Source organism: Schistocerca nitens, chromosome 9 (assembly GCF_023898315.1).
Source record: "Schistocerca nitens isolate TAMUIC-IGC-003100 chromosome 9, iqSchNite1.1, whole genome shotgun sequence".
In the NCBI taxonomy this organism is placed as follows: Eukaryota; Metazoa; Arthropoda; class Insecta; order Orthoptera; family Acrididae; genus Schistocerca; species Schistocerca nitens.
Window position 1 is genome coordinate 517,797,429 of NC_064622.1, and position 14,302 is coordinate 517,811,730.

Here is a 14,302-nt window from a genome sequence, read left to right on the forward strand (position 1 = left end):
AAATTGATGACGCCAAATTGTAACGAAGGTGGTATAAGAGATCCAGTGTTGTGCTATCAGGAAATGCTGAGACGAAATAAGTATTTGGATGTGCCATACGAAACTGGGGAGCTCAATAGGATCTGTATAACGAATTTGCCAGTGAGATTTCGCAGAGATATAGTGATAGCAGGCAGAGGCTTAGACGATTCTGCGTCATTTCAGCACTTGTTACAGGAACTGGGTAATGAGAGCAATATTGTGAACGGCGACACGACTCATAGGTCAGACAGAGTCGAGGATAGGAACGGCAGAAACTATCAGAATGACAGGAGATCATGGAATCAGAGGAATGACGGAAATGGAAGATGGCGAGGAAATAGGGGGCAGAATTCATGGGGATATCGACCGGCAAACCGGGAAAATAGAAGATGGGACAGAGATGGAAGAAGAAGGGAAAATGAAAATGATGGACGAAGAAAGGATAGGCAGTCATTGGGTTCTCGACAGGACAATCACTGTCACAATGACGGAGGGACAAGAAGGTGACTGCATGATAGACGGGTACAAGCCAGGACTATTAATGATGTAAATATCAGGTATATCGATTACGGAAAACTAAGGGAGAATCTGTTAGAAGAGGTAGGAGATGTGGGGAGTGAAGTCCACCAAATAATTAGCGTACAAATAAATAATATAAACGTAACTTGTGTCATCGGCACAGGCAGTGTAATGAGTGTTTTGAGGGAAGATTTGTTTAAGTGTTGTAGTCTTACAAAACCATGGCCAACGTTGCCATTGCAAAGGACAACAGTGAGAGGGGCAGTTACAGGAAAGGAAATTGAGGTGAAGTTACAAGCGCAGGTAGACTTTTTGTGCCAGGCAAAGAGGTTTAGTACAGTGTTCATGATTGTGTCGTCTCTAACTGTTGAAGGGATATTAGGCGTTAATTTTTTGAACCAATATAAAGCAGTCGTTAACATGAGAAATGGTTCGATGGAGTTGAAACGAGATTCAGAGGAAATGGACATTAAGATTCGACGATTGCTTATATGCTAAAGATAACGCACACTTAGCATTATGTCTGGCGGTGAAGTCCGGTAGACAGGCACAGAATACGGGGTTCGAACAAGAGAAGGAGGAAATTCATAAATGTTTGGAGGAGGAGATCAGGGAGAAAATATGGCATTTACGAGGGACCACGGTCTACGGGGAACTGCAGAAAATTTTATACGAGAATAGAAAGGTATTTAAACATGCTGCGGGTACAATAAGAAATTTTGTTTATAGATTTAAGGTCAAGCCTTATAAACAGTTTAGGGCCCAAGTGTACCCGATACCTATTGTGTACAAAGAAAGAGTGGAAGCTGAGATCGAAAGCATGCTACAACAAGGGATTATCGAACCAGCATCCAGTCCGTACAACAGCCCTTTAGTTTTTGTTGAAAAAAAGGATGGGTCAATTAGATTAGTTTTGGACGCAAGAAGGATTAATAGGATAATAAAGCCAGAGACAGATCGGCCGCTGACACTTGACGAATTGCTACAAAAGTTCCACGGGATCAGAGTTCTCAGCTCAGTTGATTTGAGAATGAGTTTCTGGCAGGTGGAGTTAGATAGGGGGTGTAGAAAATACACTGCTTTCTTGTGCTACGGGAAATCGTATCAATTCCGGAAACTTCCATTTGGGTTAAATGTATCATCCGTGGCATTTATCAGAGCGCTAAATACTGTCATTCCTAATTAAATAAAAGATAAGGTAACACAGTGCGTGGATGATGTCCTGATAGGAGAAAGAAACTGGGAAGACCACAATAGAACGTTGAGCATATTGCTCGGTGCACTGGAGAGACATGGGGTGACCGTGAATTTGGGAAAGTCAGAATTTGGACGAAAAGAAATCGAGTTTCTAGGTCACATTGTGACACCAGAGGGAATAAAACCAAATCCAGACAAACTCGAAGCAATCAGAGATTTTCCGGTGCCGAGAACAAAACGTAAGCTACGGGGTATTTAGGATTAATCAATGTTTACAGGAGGTTCATTAAGATTGGGGGTGCAGCGACACCCAGACTATGTCAGCTGACTGGAAAGAAAACGGTATGGAATTGGGACCCTGTCGCACAGGAAGAATATGAGGCGTTAAAGAAGGCACTACTATCGGCACCTCTTCTCAGGCATCCAGACCTAGGGAAGGAGTTTTGTATGGCCACGGACAGTTCCCGTAGTGGACTTGGGGTAACATTGTTCCAAGAGCAAGAGCAAGGAGGAGAAGTAATACAACAACCTAATGCAGTTGCGAGCCGAATGCTTATCAAAGCTGAGAGAAATTACACGGTAACTGAGCTTGAAGGTTTGGCAATAGTATGGGGTTTTAGTAAGTTTAGATACTATTTGTATGGGAGGCAAACTAATATCTATACTAACCACAAGTCACTACAGTTTCTGATGTCGGCCAAACTTGACCATAGACGACTCGCTAGGTGGGCACTCTATTTACAGGAGTTTCAGTTTTCGGTCATGTATATTCCTGGGCCACAGAATATAGTGGCAGATGCGTTGTCAAGGAACCCAGTAGGTCATGGTCAATGCTTTGATGAGGAGGTAAACGAGAACAGATATGATATATTGTATATGCAGGGCGTGCCGTTCGAGAAATACATAGGGGCGGTACTCACAAATATCGCGAAGAGCAGGATAAAGATGCATCATGGAGAATGGTGAAGAACAGAGTTAGAGTGAACTTAGATGCCAATATAGCGCGCTTTTGTATAATTCAGAACGGGGTCCTTTTCTACCGTAGAAATCCGAACACACAGGACTCGGTGTTGTGTATACCAAATGAAATAGTCAACAAGTTGATCTGGTACAAGCACCTAAGTTACGGGCATTACGGGGCAAGGAAATGCTGTAAGAAGTCAAGGGAATCAGTTTATTTCATTAGTATGGAGAGGAGGATCAAGGACGTGCTTGGTAGTTGCAAATTGTGCCAGAAGGCAAAATCGTTAACTATCTCATGCAAAGCACCGCTTTTTCCGATAGTGCCAGGTAGATTGAGGGAATTCGGAGTAACAGATTTGTTTGTCCCGCTACCTAAGTCAGTGCAAGGATACAGATATGTTTTAGTAGCAGTGGAATTGGTGTCAAAGTATGTGACTTTTACCGCATTGAAACGTGCGACGGGAAGGAGAGTAGCAGCAGCAATCGTTAAAAACTTTTTGCGAGAAGTAGGAACTGTAGAAAAGTTCATAGCTGACAATGGACCACAATATAGATCCAGACAATGGCTAACCACACTGAAGAGAAGAAGGATAAAACCGGTGTTCATATCCCGATACCATGCTGCAAGTAACCCCAGTGAAAGAGTGGTAAAAGAAGTGGGAAAGTTGTGTAAGATCTATTGCCATAGGCAACATAGAAGTAGGAGTATTTTTCTCAAAGATTTTCAGGACATCCTCAATGAGCTACCATATGGAGCAACTGGTTTATCACCAATTACGGTACTAAAGAATGAACTACCACCAGACAGAGGTTGGGAGCTGGTAGATTTTCCGCGATCAGGAAAGCAGAGGCACACAGAAATTGTCAAGGTTGCGATAGGGCGTATTATGAAAGCAGCTAAGGATAGGCAGGAGAAGCAGAAAGGAAAGATCCGTAAGATCGAATTGGCAGTAGGAGACAAGGCTCTAATTAAAACTCATCGATTATCAAAGAAGCACAGATTCCTAACCAGCAAATTCTTTACGGTGTATAGTGGACCATTCAGAGTGAGGCGTATTGTCCATGAAAATGCTGTACTGATTGAGACGATATAGGGAAAACAATCTCGTGGGCTTCATCACATTTCTAACATCAAATTATGGAAAAGTTAAGGATAGATAGAAAGTAGGCAATTTATGGTAGATAGTCAGTGTATTTATTTGTGGTGTGTAACGTTGTGCAGGGTCAAATCGAACATAAGAATTTTCAGGCGGGATGTCAGGAAGTATGACGGAATAGACTGGTCGAATGAGTCATGAACAGGAGTCGACAGAGTGGTGTATGTACGTATTTTTTGTCATATGAATAAGGATCAAGCAGAAACGACGTGATGATTAATGAGTGGATAAAGATGGTAGATAATGAGAGAAGCGACATAATAAATAGTAGTTGATAAAGGTGATATTTAAGGAGAGAAGCGACGTGAAGCAGTGTGATTAATAAAGAGAGATTCGACGTGATGAAACAGTGGTAAATAAAGGCGAGTACAATTAATAATGTGGAGATGTCTTAGATGTATGTTATAGAGAGGCCTGTGTATGCTGCAATCGAGATTGATGCAAATGGCGAAGGAAGACCAGGAAATGATGGGAGTAATGGACGGACGGAGAGCCAAAATACGAATGAAGAGATGAGGACAACTGCACAACGTGAAGGGACATAAAGGGAGTATGAGATCCAGGTGGTGAACGTTGTGTAATACTGACGTAGGATGTAATATAAGTGTAAATCTAATTTTTAATTCTTACCATAAGATTTGCAATTTGGCAAAAATAATTTTTTTTTGTTGTTGTTGAAGCCTGGTACCAGTATAACTAATCAAAACGGTACCAAGAATGTGTACAGTTATTTTGCAGGATGAATAATTTGTGTATTTTTTGTTCTTAGATGAAATGTCGCAATTATAAAGTGATATTTAGCTGGATGAATAGTCGGTAAAGTGAATGCGGAGGTAAGCCGATGGAGAGAGGTGCCAGAGTGGAAGGACGAATTCGGAGACTGGAATGCTATCTCCGAAACAGCTTCATGTGTTATGTGGTTGAGTATAAGGGAGCAAAGGTATGGTATGTTGTCGTGGGTGTGGTGGTGTTAAGGTTAGCTGACTTCTAGACCTATTCTGTTAGTGTATTAATGGATTGAATGAGAAGGAAAATGTGATGTCTGGTGAGTGAGAGTCGTAGAGTAGTGTGATCAATGCGCACACTCCTGTAAAGGGGATGCTACCGATCCATAACTAAAATATTATTGTGCTTTATTGTTTGATTTGGATGAACCTCGATGGCAGGTCACGATCTGACATCATGTGGATGGTTCATACATGTCCTAGAAATGTTGTTATATATAATAAAAAGGTAAAATATATAAAGAGATACTAATTTCAGTCTGTCACATGCACAAAGGTGCATTGTATGTTGTAGATTTAGAGTCATCAGTTTCTAAAATGTTTATTGTGTTAGGATGTTAAAGTAGTTTACTATTTAATAACATGTGGTAGGTGATTGTGAGCTCTGTAGATTATTTCATATTTTTCTGTTAGAACACTTTCAAGGGGTATTAACTTCAGTCTGCCACAAGCACAAAGGTTCACTGCATATTGTAGTTCTAGAATCAACAGTTTCTAATATTTTCACTGTGATAGGATGTTAGAGTAGTCTACTATTTGATATTGTAATTATGAGCTGTATAGATTGTTTCTTATTCCTTTTTTTTTTTTACACTTTCATGTTTTGTATGAGGGACGACAGGTACAATCAATAGCACAAGTGTGGGCCATATATAGAAAAGGGATAAATGTTGATGTTGTATGTGAAGAAAACTAGCGTGTATGATTTTACGTTTTTTGGAACAAAGATTCTTTTATTACCAATGTATCTAATAGATCATACATGTAATCAATGAGTATTTAAATACTGTAAGAATATCCTTTTGTCTGTAATGTTGCGAGATGCATGGAAGGGTCTGACTGAGAGGCGACAGAGCTGCGGCACTCTCCACTCCACTGCCGGTTGGGGTACACTCCACACGCCTGCTACAGCAGGTCAACGACCTGGGGCGACCCGCACGTACCACTGGCCATTCATAAGTTCCGCCACCCCTACGACTGGGGACAGTATCCCGTGGAGGCAACAGCGGGTGTTTTCTTCTGCTCAACGGCTCGCGCGGCGGCGGCACGGCAGAATGAACGACGCGCGGCAGAGTCCGGCAGGCATTTTTTACCAGCAACTATTAACTAGTACTGGACTGTGGAGCCGTGAAACAAGATGACTGCTCGTATGTCTCCATAAGGTGGAAAGTGAAGGACTGGTGTATCCACATTGTGAGTGGTGGAAAAGATTTTGTCTTTAGCAGACAGGACGATTGTTTTGTTTTGTCCTGACCACTGAACGGTGGGATCCATAAACTTTTGGCAGTGACTTGTTAAGTGTGCTCTGTGAATTGCATGTGGGACGCTTGGTATACTTAAAGAGGACAGTTGTTGTTTGGTGACTAATTATTGTATGAACGCAAGAAACTAAAGTGGGACATTGACATTTGCATTTGTAGTAGGTGACATTTCTTTACTTGGTGCGGGAATAAGTGCTGTTTGTTGGAACTTACGACTTTTAAAAACACCGTGAACTGAAAGGACAGAACTGTGGGTAATAGTAGTTGTAGGACCATTTCTGGACAACCAGATTCGTGTGGATGGTACTCTGAGAGTGACTATGACATTTGTGTTTAATGTGTTCAAAATGCCGATTTGAGTGAATTAAAGACTTTCGTCCGGGTAACCATGGGAGAGCTTTGACACCGAGACAGTGTTTCTAGGGAACCTGTCAGCAACTTTTTTGACCCCAAGAAAATCGCAGAATGAAATGATTCCGTGTGACTCGCAAGTTAGGGAATAATGTATTTGTACTTGTAATTGTGTAAATTTTTTTATATGTTTCATTCCAGAAGGGACAGCAAGTCTAATTGTATTTCATTAACATTTGTGTTTAGACTATTTAGTGGTTTTCTTTTTTTTTTTTTTTTTTTTTGCTTGTTCTGGGTTACCAGTTGACGTAGCATGTTTATTAGAATATTTGGTACAATGATGCTTTAATTATTAGCCAGTGGCGTAATACTAACGTAGCGGCTCTTGTTCCATTGGTTCAAAAGGTTCAAATGGCTCTGAGCACTATGGGACTCAACTGCTGAGGTCATTAGTCCGCTAGAACTTAGAACTAGTTAAACCTAACTAACCTAAGGACATCACATATCCATGCCCGAGGCAGGATTCGAACCTGCTACCGTAGCGGTCTCGCGGTTCCAGACTGCAGCGCCAGAATCGCGCGGCCACTTCGGCCGGCTGTTGCATTGGTCAGTAAGGTTGTCACAGGGGACAAGAGTTTGCATTGCACAACAAATATCAGAATTAACTGATGCATTTTGATGTCGTGGACAGTAATGATCTTGTTGGTGTGTTGACTGAAGCCACTTATTTTCATCATCACAGTGGTGATATTTCACATTAAAGAGTAACGAAGGCTAGTCAAAATGCAAGTTCTTGTCATCTAAATGGTTAACAACAGAGAAATGAGCAGTAGAGTAAGATACGAGAGCTACTGGTGGGTTCAAGCACTTATTGCTAACTATTTATTGCGTGCATTGATCAAAGTTGATGGACTGACTAGCTCATCAGCAGGTATTTGTACTGGTGGACAAGGATAAGGTTAAACTCACAGTCGAGTAGTGGTGGCAATTGCTTAAGTGATGATAGTTAATGAGGTATGACATGATGTCTTAGATGAACTATATCACGTAACCAGTATGTAACTTGTGGTATATATCATTGTTTTTCTTCTCAGTTTTATTTCTCTGTACGTTTGATGTGTATTTTAGAGTAAATGTATGGAGCCTGAGATTATACATGGAACTAGTGTACGCAATATTTTCTTTTGTTGACTTTGTTTTGTATTTAGACATTGCCGTGTAAAAGATTATTACAACACAATTTATGAAAGTCGGATTACTTGATCTGCGTTTGGACGGTGAGCTATTTAAAATTTCATGAGTACAATTAGTATTTTTAGTATTTGTCATAGACTTTGTCACAACAACAGATTTTTTTGTAAAATAACTCAATTTCAATTAATACAGCAAAGCCGGATACCAGTGTGGGAAAGAATGACAATTTATTTATTTAATTGATCACATGTGCACTCCCACAAAATAAATCCCTACATCCAGTTTGGTGAGATCTGTGAAATGAATGAATGTATGGTCGTCTGCTAACCACAGCTAGTGAATGTGAATATATGATCATCTTTGAGACGATCCTTTGGCCACCTTTGGTGGGACCAAAGAGATGAAATTTACCTGAAATTTGAGCGCCTGAAATGTGGCTGACCAATACGGTAGCAAGGTGCTCCTCCACTTCGGCAGAGGTGCGAGAGAACCTGAAGAACGGTCATGTTTCAGCACTCTGCCGCTGGATCTTGTGCTGTTAAGACCTGTCTTAGGTGTGCTCCGTAAAGACAAAAGAGTGGAGACATGGCATGCATGTGGAATATTTAAGAGTAGTTTAAAATAATAATTTCTCTATTTCAGGAACTTTTGTGGGGAGAATTAAATGTCAGGCAGGTAATATTAATGGGACTGTAGTAATCTTTGGAAGTGACCAACGGTCACAATGAAACCACGTGTAGCAATAAGTTGAAATACTTCCGTGTGCTTCAGTTAACCTGAATTACTAGCGTATGTTCTATAAGTTGAAATATTTAAGAAATAGCATGTGCAGGACTTGAAATTAGAGGCGAGTACTTCCACGTGGTGAGTACTGTGTGAGTCTCAATCTGTGTATGAGACAAAGGATAAAGAGAAGTACTCGTCCATGATATCAGTTGAGGACTCGTGTGTGTGATGAATATGTTCTTAATATTACTTTGCGAGATATGTTTCCGTGTGACGCTTGATTCCAACTATAATACTCTGAGAGAGAAACAAGGTGAGTCAGCCGTCTATCCAGCAACGCCACTTGGCTTGCATTGCACAGGAAGACGTGCATATATCTCCAGAGTTCACAGCAGGAAAGTAGAATTACGTAGTGGGGCAGTGTCGTGTGAAACTGGGATAAATATTAATTGAAGTGGGAAAGCTGAAAGTGATAATGTTGTGACTATTCCCTGTGTTGTATTTCATGTTGTAGTGTGGTGTATGTCATGTAATTTAAGTATGTGTGGTTTGCATGGGAGAGTAGCAAGGTAGTTTCATAGGCAGTGGGTTATGCGTGTTCCTTATGTACTGCTCGGTCTGGAGGAAAGTTTCGTGATGATGATTGTGAGAGTCGAAGTGTGAGAAATAATAAAAGTTCCACCATCCTATCCAGAAAGTGCACTGTAGCGTTAAATAATTACGAGACCATAAGATACAGATTCACCAATGTAAAGCCATGCCCACTGGGCGGAATTTCTCTTGTGTTATTGTTGTAGGTTATAGAATTTGTGTGTTTAGGTTATAGAATTTATCGGAATAAATAAGATAGTGAAAAGAAAAAGATTGGTGGCCTTTTCCTTCGAATTCTATGTTGTCATGATATCCAGAATTTATAATGTGTGCGCCACTCATATTCAGTGCGATGGCCACGCGTTGATAAAAGCCGTTAAATAAAAAAAAAGAAAATGTGGTATTGCCATTGCGTAGTGAACAGTCAGAGTTCTGTAAATTACTGATAGTCAGATGTGCGTTTCCGTTGCGTATTATTCATACAGTAGGATAATTTGTAACTTAATTGTGAGTACGTGAGTTCATGTTACTCCATAAATAAGAATGAATCCACTCGCTTGGCAGACCACTCATCTTGCAGGCCTGACTGCTTGATGCCACAGTATGAGCAAGGCATGTGGGTGCCTCTAAACACGATGGACAAAATGTACACCACGTCGTTCCAAGTCGGCTCTCAGCTCGTCATCGGATTGTAACAATTGGTCACGATGGTAAATAATCCCCTGTACCATATTTAAGCTACTGTGGGTAGTGACGGTAACAGGGACGTCACCCAGCTTATCACACAAGAGAAACGCTCGTGACTGGGCTGGGGAGGACGTCTTGAGGAGGATGGACGCATTCCTCATTTTAGACAACCCCGCCACTTCCCCAGTCCTCCAGGTGTTCCACAAAAAACAGAGGCTTCGTCGTAAGAAAGGAGTCACCATAAGTCCTGCTGCAGACAAGGTATTGTGGTTGTAAGGCTCCCGCTTGGCACTTGATACGCGTCCCTCCCACGGCGCAGCCAACGAGGGGAACGACTGAGGGTCATATTGCGCAGCATCAAAGTCAACTATGTCTCGCTTAGAGACGCTGGTGGCCGTGCGACCACCAGCTTGGTGTGATTTATTGCGCTTCATTGCGCCACATCCGCCCAGATGCCACCTACTCCGAACGAGGGCTCTCCCCAAGGGCGCCACCCAGCCAAAGCAACGGGTACCTGGCCGATATCCCATTGCCCGGAGTCCCCGTGCCCCAGACAAAATGGGCACATACTCCTTGGCACGCGTGGGGAGGAAACAGCTCTGGCATCTGTAGTGCGATCCCTGCTTGGTCAGGGGGCTACCACCAAGAGGGTACATGACGACCCCACCACAACAGACTGGTTACCGTGCTGTATTTTAGGTGTTGAAAGGGTCCACAGTTGTCGGGGGTGCTAAGAAGGGGATTACGCACAAGACAAGAAGGAGGCAACCCAGAAGACGTTGGGTGTAAATCCCGCCACACGACAATAGGTAGCATGCAAGATGGTGGTGCATGATGGACCAATAGAAAAACACCACGTAAGGCGTCCTTCCCCAAATGGCACGCACTAACAACGGAAATTTGGAAAAAACGGAGGTCAAACCCAAGAGGGGACCATCACATTAAGGCCGAAACGTTTGAGACTCCTTTTAGTCGCCTCTTACGACAGGCAGGAATACTGCGGGCCTATTCTTACCCCCGAACCCGCAGGGGGATTACGTCACGTCTCACTGAGCACGCAAACATGCCGCCACTATTTCGCGGGTCTCACGAAGCCGTCGATCCGAGGGCGGGAAGGGACAGCTTTTCTGTGAACACATTCAGTGCATTAAATAAGTTGCTCACTCGTTACAGTGTGTAACATTGTGAGTAAAATAATCATCTTTTGCAATGTACGAACCACCCATCGATTCGACGGGTGGATAGCACCCACTACGTTTCACGTTTATTGTGATTTTTATGGTTGATAAATGATGAAAATTTAAAGGAATTCGATATCGTGAACGCTATAGCCTTTGACATTCTTGTGACCATTATATACAATATACATGCCTGTCAGTGCTGATTATCCTCGTAATTCAGCACTTGGTTATATCTATCTGGTAAAAGAATCTTACACTCGCTATCGAGCCTTAGAGATGTTTTACATCCATATCTTGTATTTACGCTGCTGGCGTTTGTGATTTTGTATAAACGTCCTTCTTCTAAGTGGCTAAACCTTTTATAAAGCATTGGAGCGTTCAAGTTACTGAGTTTCGTCTTCAACGGATCTCGTTCCATTTTATTATCCGAAATATGTGTATGTTTAGGGATTTATCGCTTCCAGTTGTGCCACAGTATTCTTTGAAGTCTTCATTATTGCCTTGAATGAAGAAGATGTCTTTGCGCAATTTATACCAAATAATGGTAGATAAAATTTAGCTGCTCTCACTAGAACGTTCGAGAAAGCATTGTATTCGTAGAATATACCGTCCTTGAAGAAGTACAACACGCCGTTTATGTATCTAAATACAGAGTCCAAAGCCGATGGCACGTCTTGTGCAACTACTTTACTGCTGCTTTATCAAGAGCATATCCTAACAAGGGTAAAGATATTGAAAGTACGATTATTACGTTCATAGAAAAATTATTACTATTATTACTTTTCATGCAATTCAGTTTTCATGGAAGTCTATAGAATTACAAGGGGCGTGCGCTTATGCTTTCTTGTACCTGTGGTTGGTATATTATTTTTTGAGTCAAATGTTTCTGCTTTCTTGGCAGGAACACGCTACGGCAAATATACAAAAAGCTGTCCTCCTTTTCGTGAATTGAGAGAAATAGCAAGGGAAAATAAAGTCAAAGGATATTCTGTTCAGAGAAAAGCTACTGAATTTGATAAATTTAAACAAGGAGCGTTTGGAGAGAATTAGGCAGTTTCAATTTGCTTATTCGAGACAGTGCCAAAGCATAAAGTCAGGAAAACAACAGAAAGACTAGGCGATATTTTTCTTTTCAGGAAAAAACTGTTCACGTCGTTGAAAGAGAAGTTACCGTTCGAGATTCGTCCTGGTGATCGTTCAGTATTGCTAAAAAATATAACGTTTGGCCCACAGCTTATCGTATTAAAAGCAAAGACTTGAAAGGTAAACCCATAGAGCAAATGAAAGCAATCGGGAAAGCTGTACACGCAGCCATCAGAGAGGTAAGAAAGCTGTTTTCAAGCAAGGCGATCAAGTGAAGGTAGTTGCTGTAAGTAATCATATTAACCACGCAATTTCGTCGAAAAGGAATTTAAAAGTCTATGCTTCACGGGTACCTCCGCAGATTGAAGGAATATTGACACGTAATGATAATTTAGACATAAACAATACCACATTATACTTTGAGGTCTACAAAATGCGTAGAGGTACAGACGCAAATCGTAAGAAATTAGTGACTATCGCTAATTATATCATTAGTAAGAGAAGCATAAACAGAATAACCAACACTGATAACCTGTGCGGTCTGTGAGCAATAATCACAGCACTAACCTACGAAACCAGAAACATACTCGACAAGGAATTGACGGGTAATGAAGTTCCCTACATTACGGAAGAGAGAGCTCTGTAGGAAGAATTAGGACAGGAATTGTGCTATAAACTTGGAAAAGAATTACGAAGAGGCGTTCAGTCTGGCCGATATCAACGATACAGCAGAATTTTTGAATGTTCACATTAAGGTTGTTTCAGCTGCTGCAAATATCAAGGTAATTCATTTCTCAGGCGCGGAAAGAGAGAAAACGATTTACTTGTACTTGAATACGATCACTATGATGCAATCAATAACATGAAGGGTTTTAGTGGCAGCAGAAGTGTGACGTTCCCTTCGATCACAAGGACAAATACTCTTGCAAAAAAAGATAAAGGAAATGTGTGCAATTTGTGTTTCAGATCAAAGCATGATAATACAGAAGGAAAGCGATCAAGGATTTATTGTAAAATGTGCAATAGGTTTTATCTTGATAAGGATAACCACAAACGAATTTGTGAAGCAGTTTATGAGCTGCTATAGTGTAAAAATATATGCAAAAGGCGGCCACAACTGTGGTTTCTCTGAATGCCGAAATTGTAATGAAAATGTAAAGATAAGTGAAGACGAATGCTATATGCAAAGGAGAAATACTCGGGGTGGTTACTGCGAGGATTATTGTACTTGTAACGGAAGAGGCACTAAATGATTTCAAAAATGCACTTACACAGAAAGGTACTACTTTTTTGATTTCGAAGCAGAACATGATACAGGAGTACGCGCGCCAAACTTTCTCACTGTGCACGACCAAAGAAAACAGATACGAGTTCAGAAATAACAATGAACTTTGTGAATAGTTGATATCACACAGTAACAGGATATAGCACACAGTGGAATGGCTTATGCTCCGTAGGTCATTTTGCAGAATTGTGTCAATAACGGCAGTAAGATGAAAACCATTTACCAAGGGACGAAGCTTATGGAGCTGAAAATACATACCTTAAAGCTAAGAATACTTTACAGTATAAACGTGATCCAAGACGGCCTCGTGTTGTTTCCAAAGACAGTCGGTCTGAAAGAACTGAAAAAAATGCCACTTTCCGGACTTCTTCAATAAACGCGAAAATCAAAATTACGTTGGGCAAATTCTAGCGACCAAGTACTTTGGTGTCGACACTATGAAACCTGAAGCTAGAAAAGCGTTCTTAGAATGGCACGCTCAGAACGTGAAGGAAAACTACGTGTTTGGCTTCCAGAAGGAACTAGCTGAATATTGCCATTCTGATGTCGAGACATTGAGCCGTAGATGTCTTGAATTTATGCAAAATTTCCTAGAAATAGCCAATATTGATCCATTCCAGTACATAACAATCGCTAGTATATGTATGGCTATTTACAGGTCAAAATTCCTTGACCATAACACGATTGCTGTAGTCAAAGATCAAAAGAAGGAAATGTTTAGCAAAGGGAATTGCGTGGTTAAAATCCTTCCCTAATGTACAACATGCATTGAACGGTGTGATGCAAAAGTTGACAGCTACGACGCAAGCACGAAAACCGTGTAACAATAACACGGTTGCTTTTGGCATGGTTGACCTAAACGTTATTCGGCAGATAGAGTCAACAATGTGAACAATGAATCGATGGATGATCTCTTTTCAATGACAGCAGAGTGAACACAGGCGTTGAGGAGTGCTGGTTATAACGTTGTCGAGACGTGAAGTGGAAAAATTCTAAGCCTTACAAAGAGAACGTAAAAAAAGTAATAAATGTCGTAGAACCACTGTATCCTAGAGACGCGTTTCTCGGTGGAAGAAAAAAC

The 14,302-nt window shown here is 41.2% G+C and overlaps 1 protein-coding gene across 1 annotated transcript in view; it reads left to right on the forward strand.

Moving 5' to 3' along the window:
* The first annotated feature begins 304 nt into the window (after nucleotides 1-304).
* The window catches only part of LOC126204390 (uncharacterized), a 140,742-nt gene continuing 126,744 nt past the window's right edge, over nucleotides 305-14,302 (forward strand). The window contains exon 1 of the mRNA XM_049938761.1: nucleotides 305-524. Within this exon, the coding sequence (XP_049794718.1) occupies nucleotides 305-524 (220 nt within the window). The remainder of the gene's footprint in view (nucleotides 525-14,302) is intronic.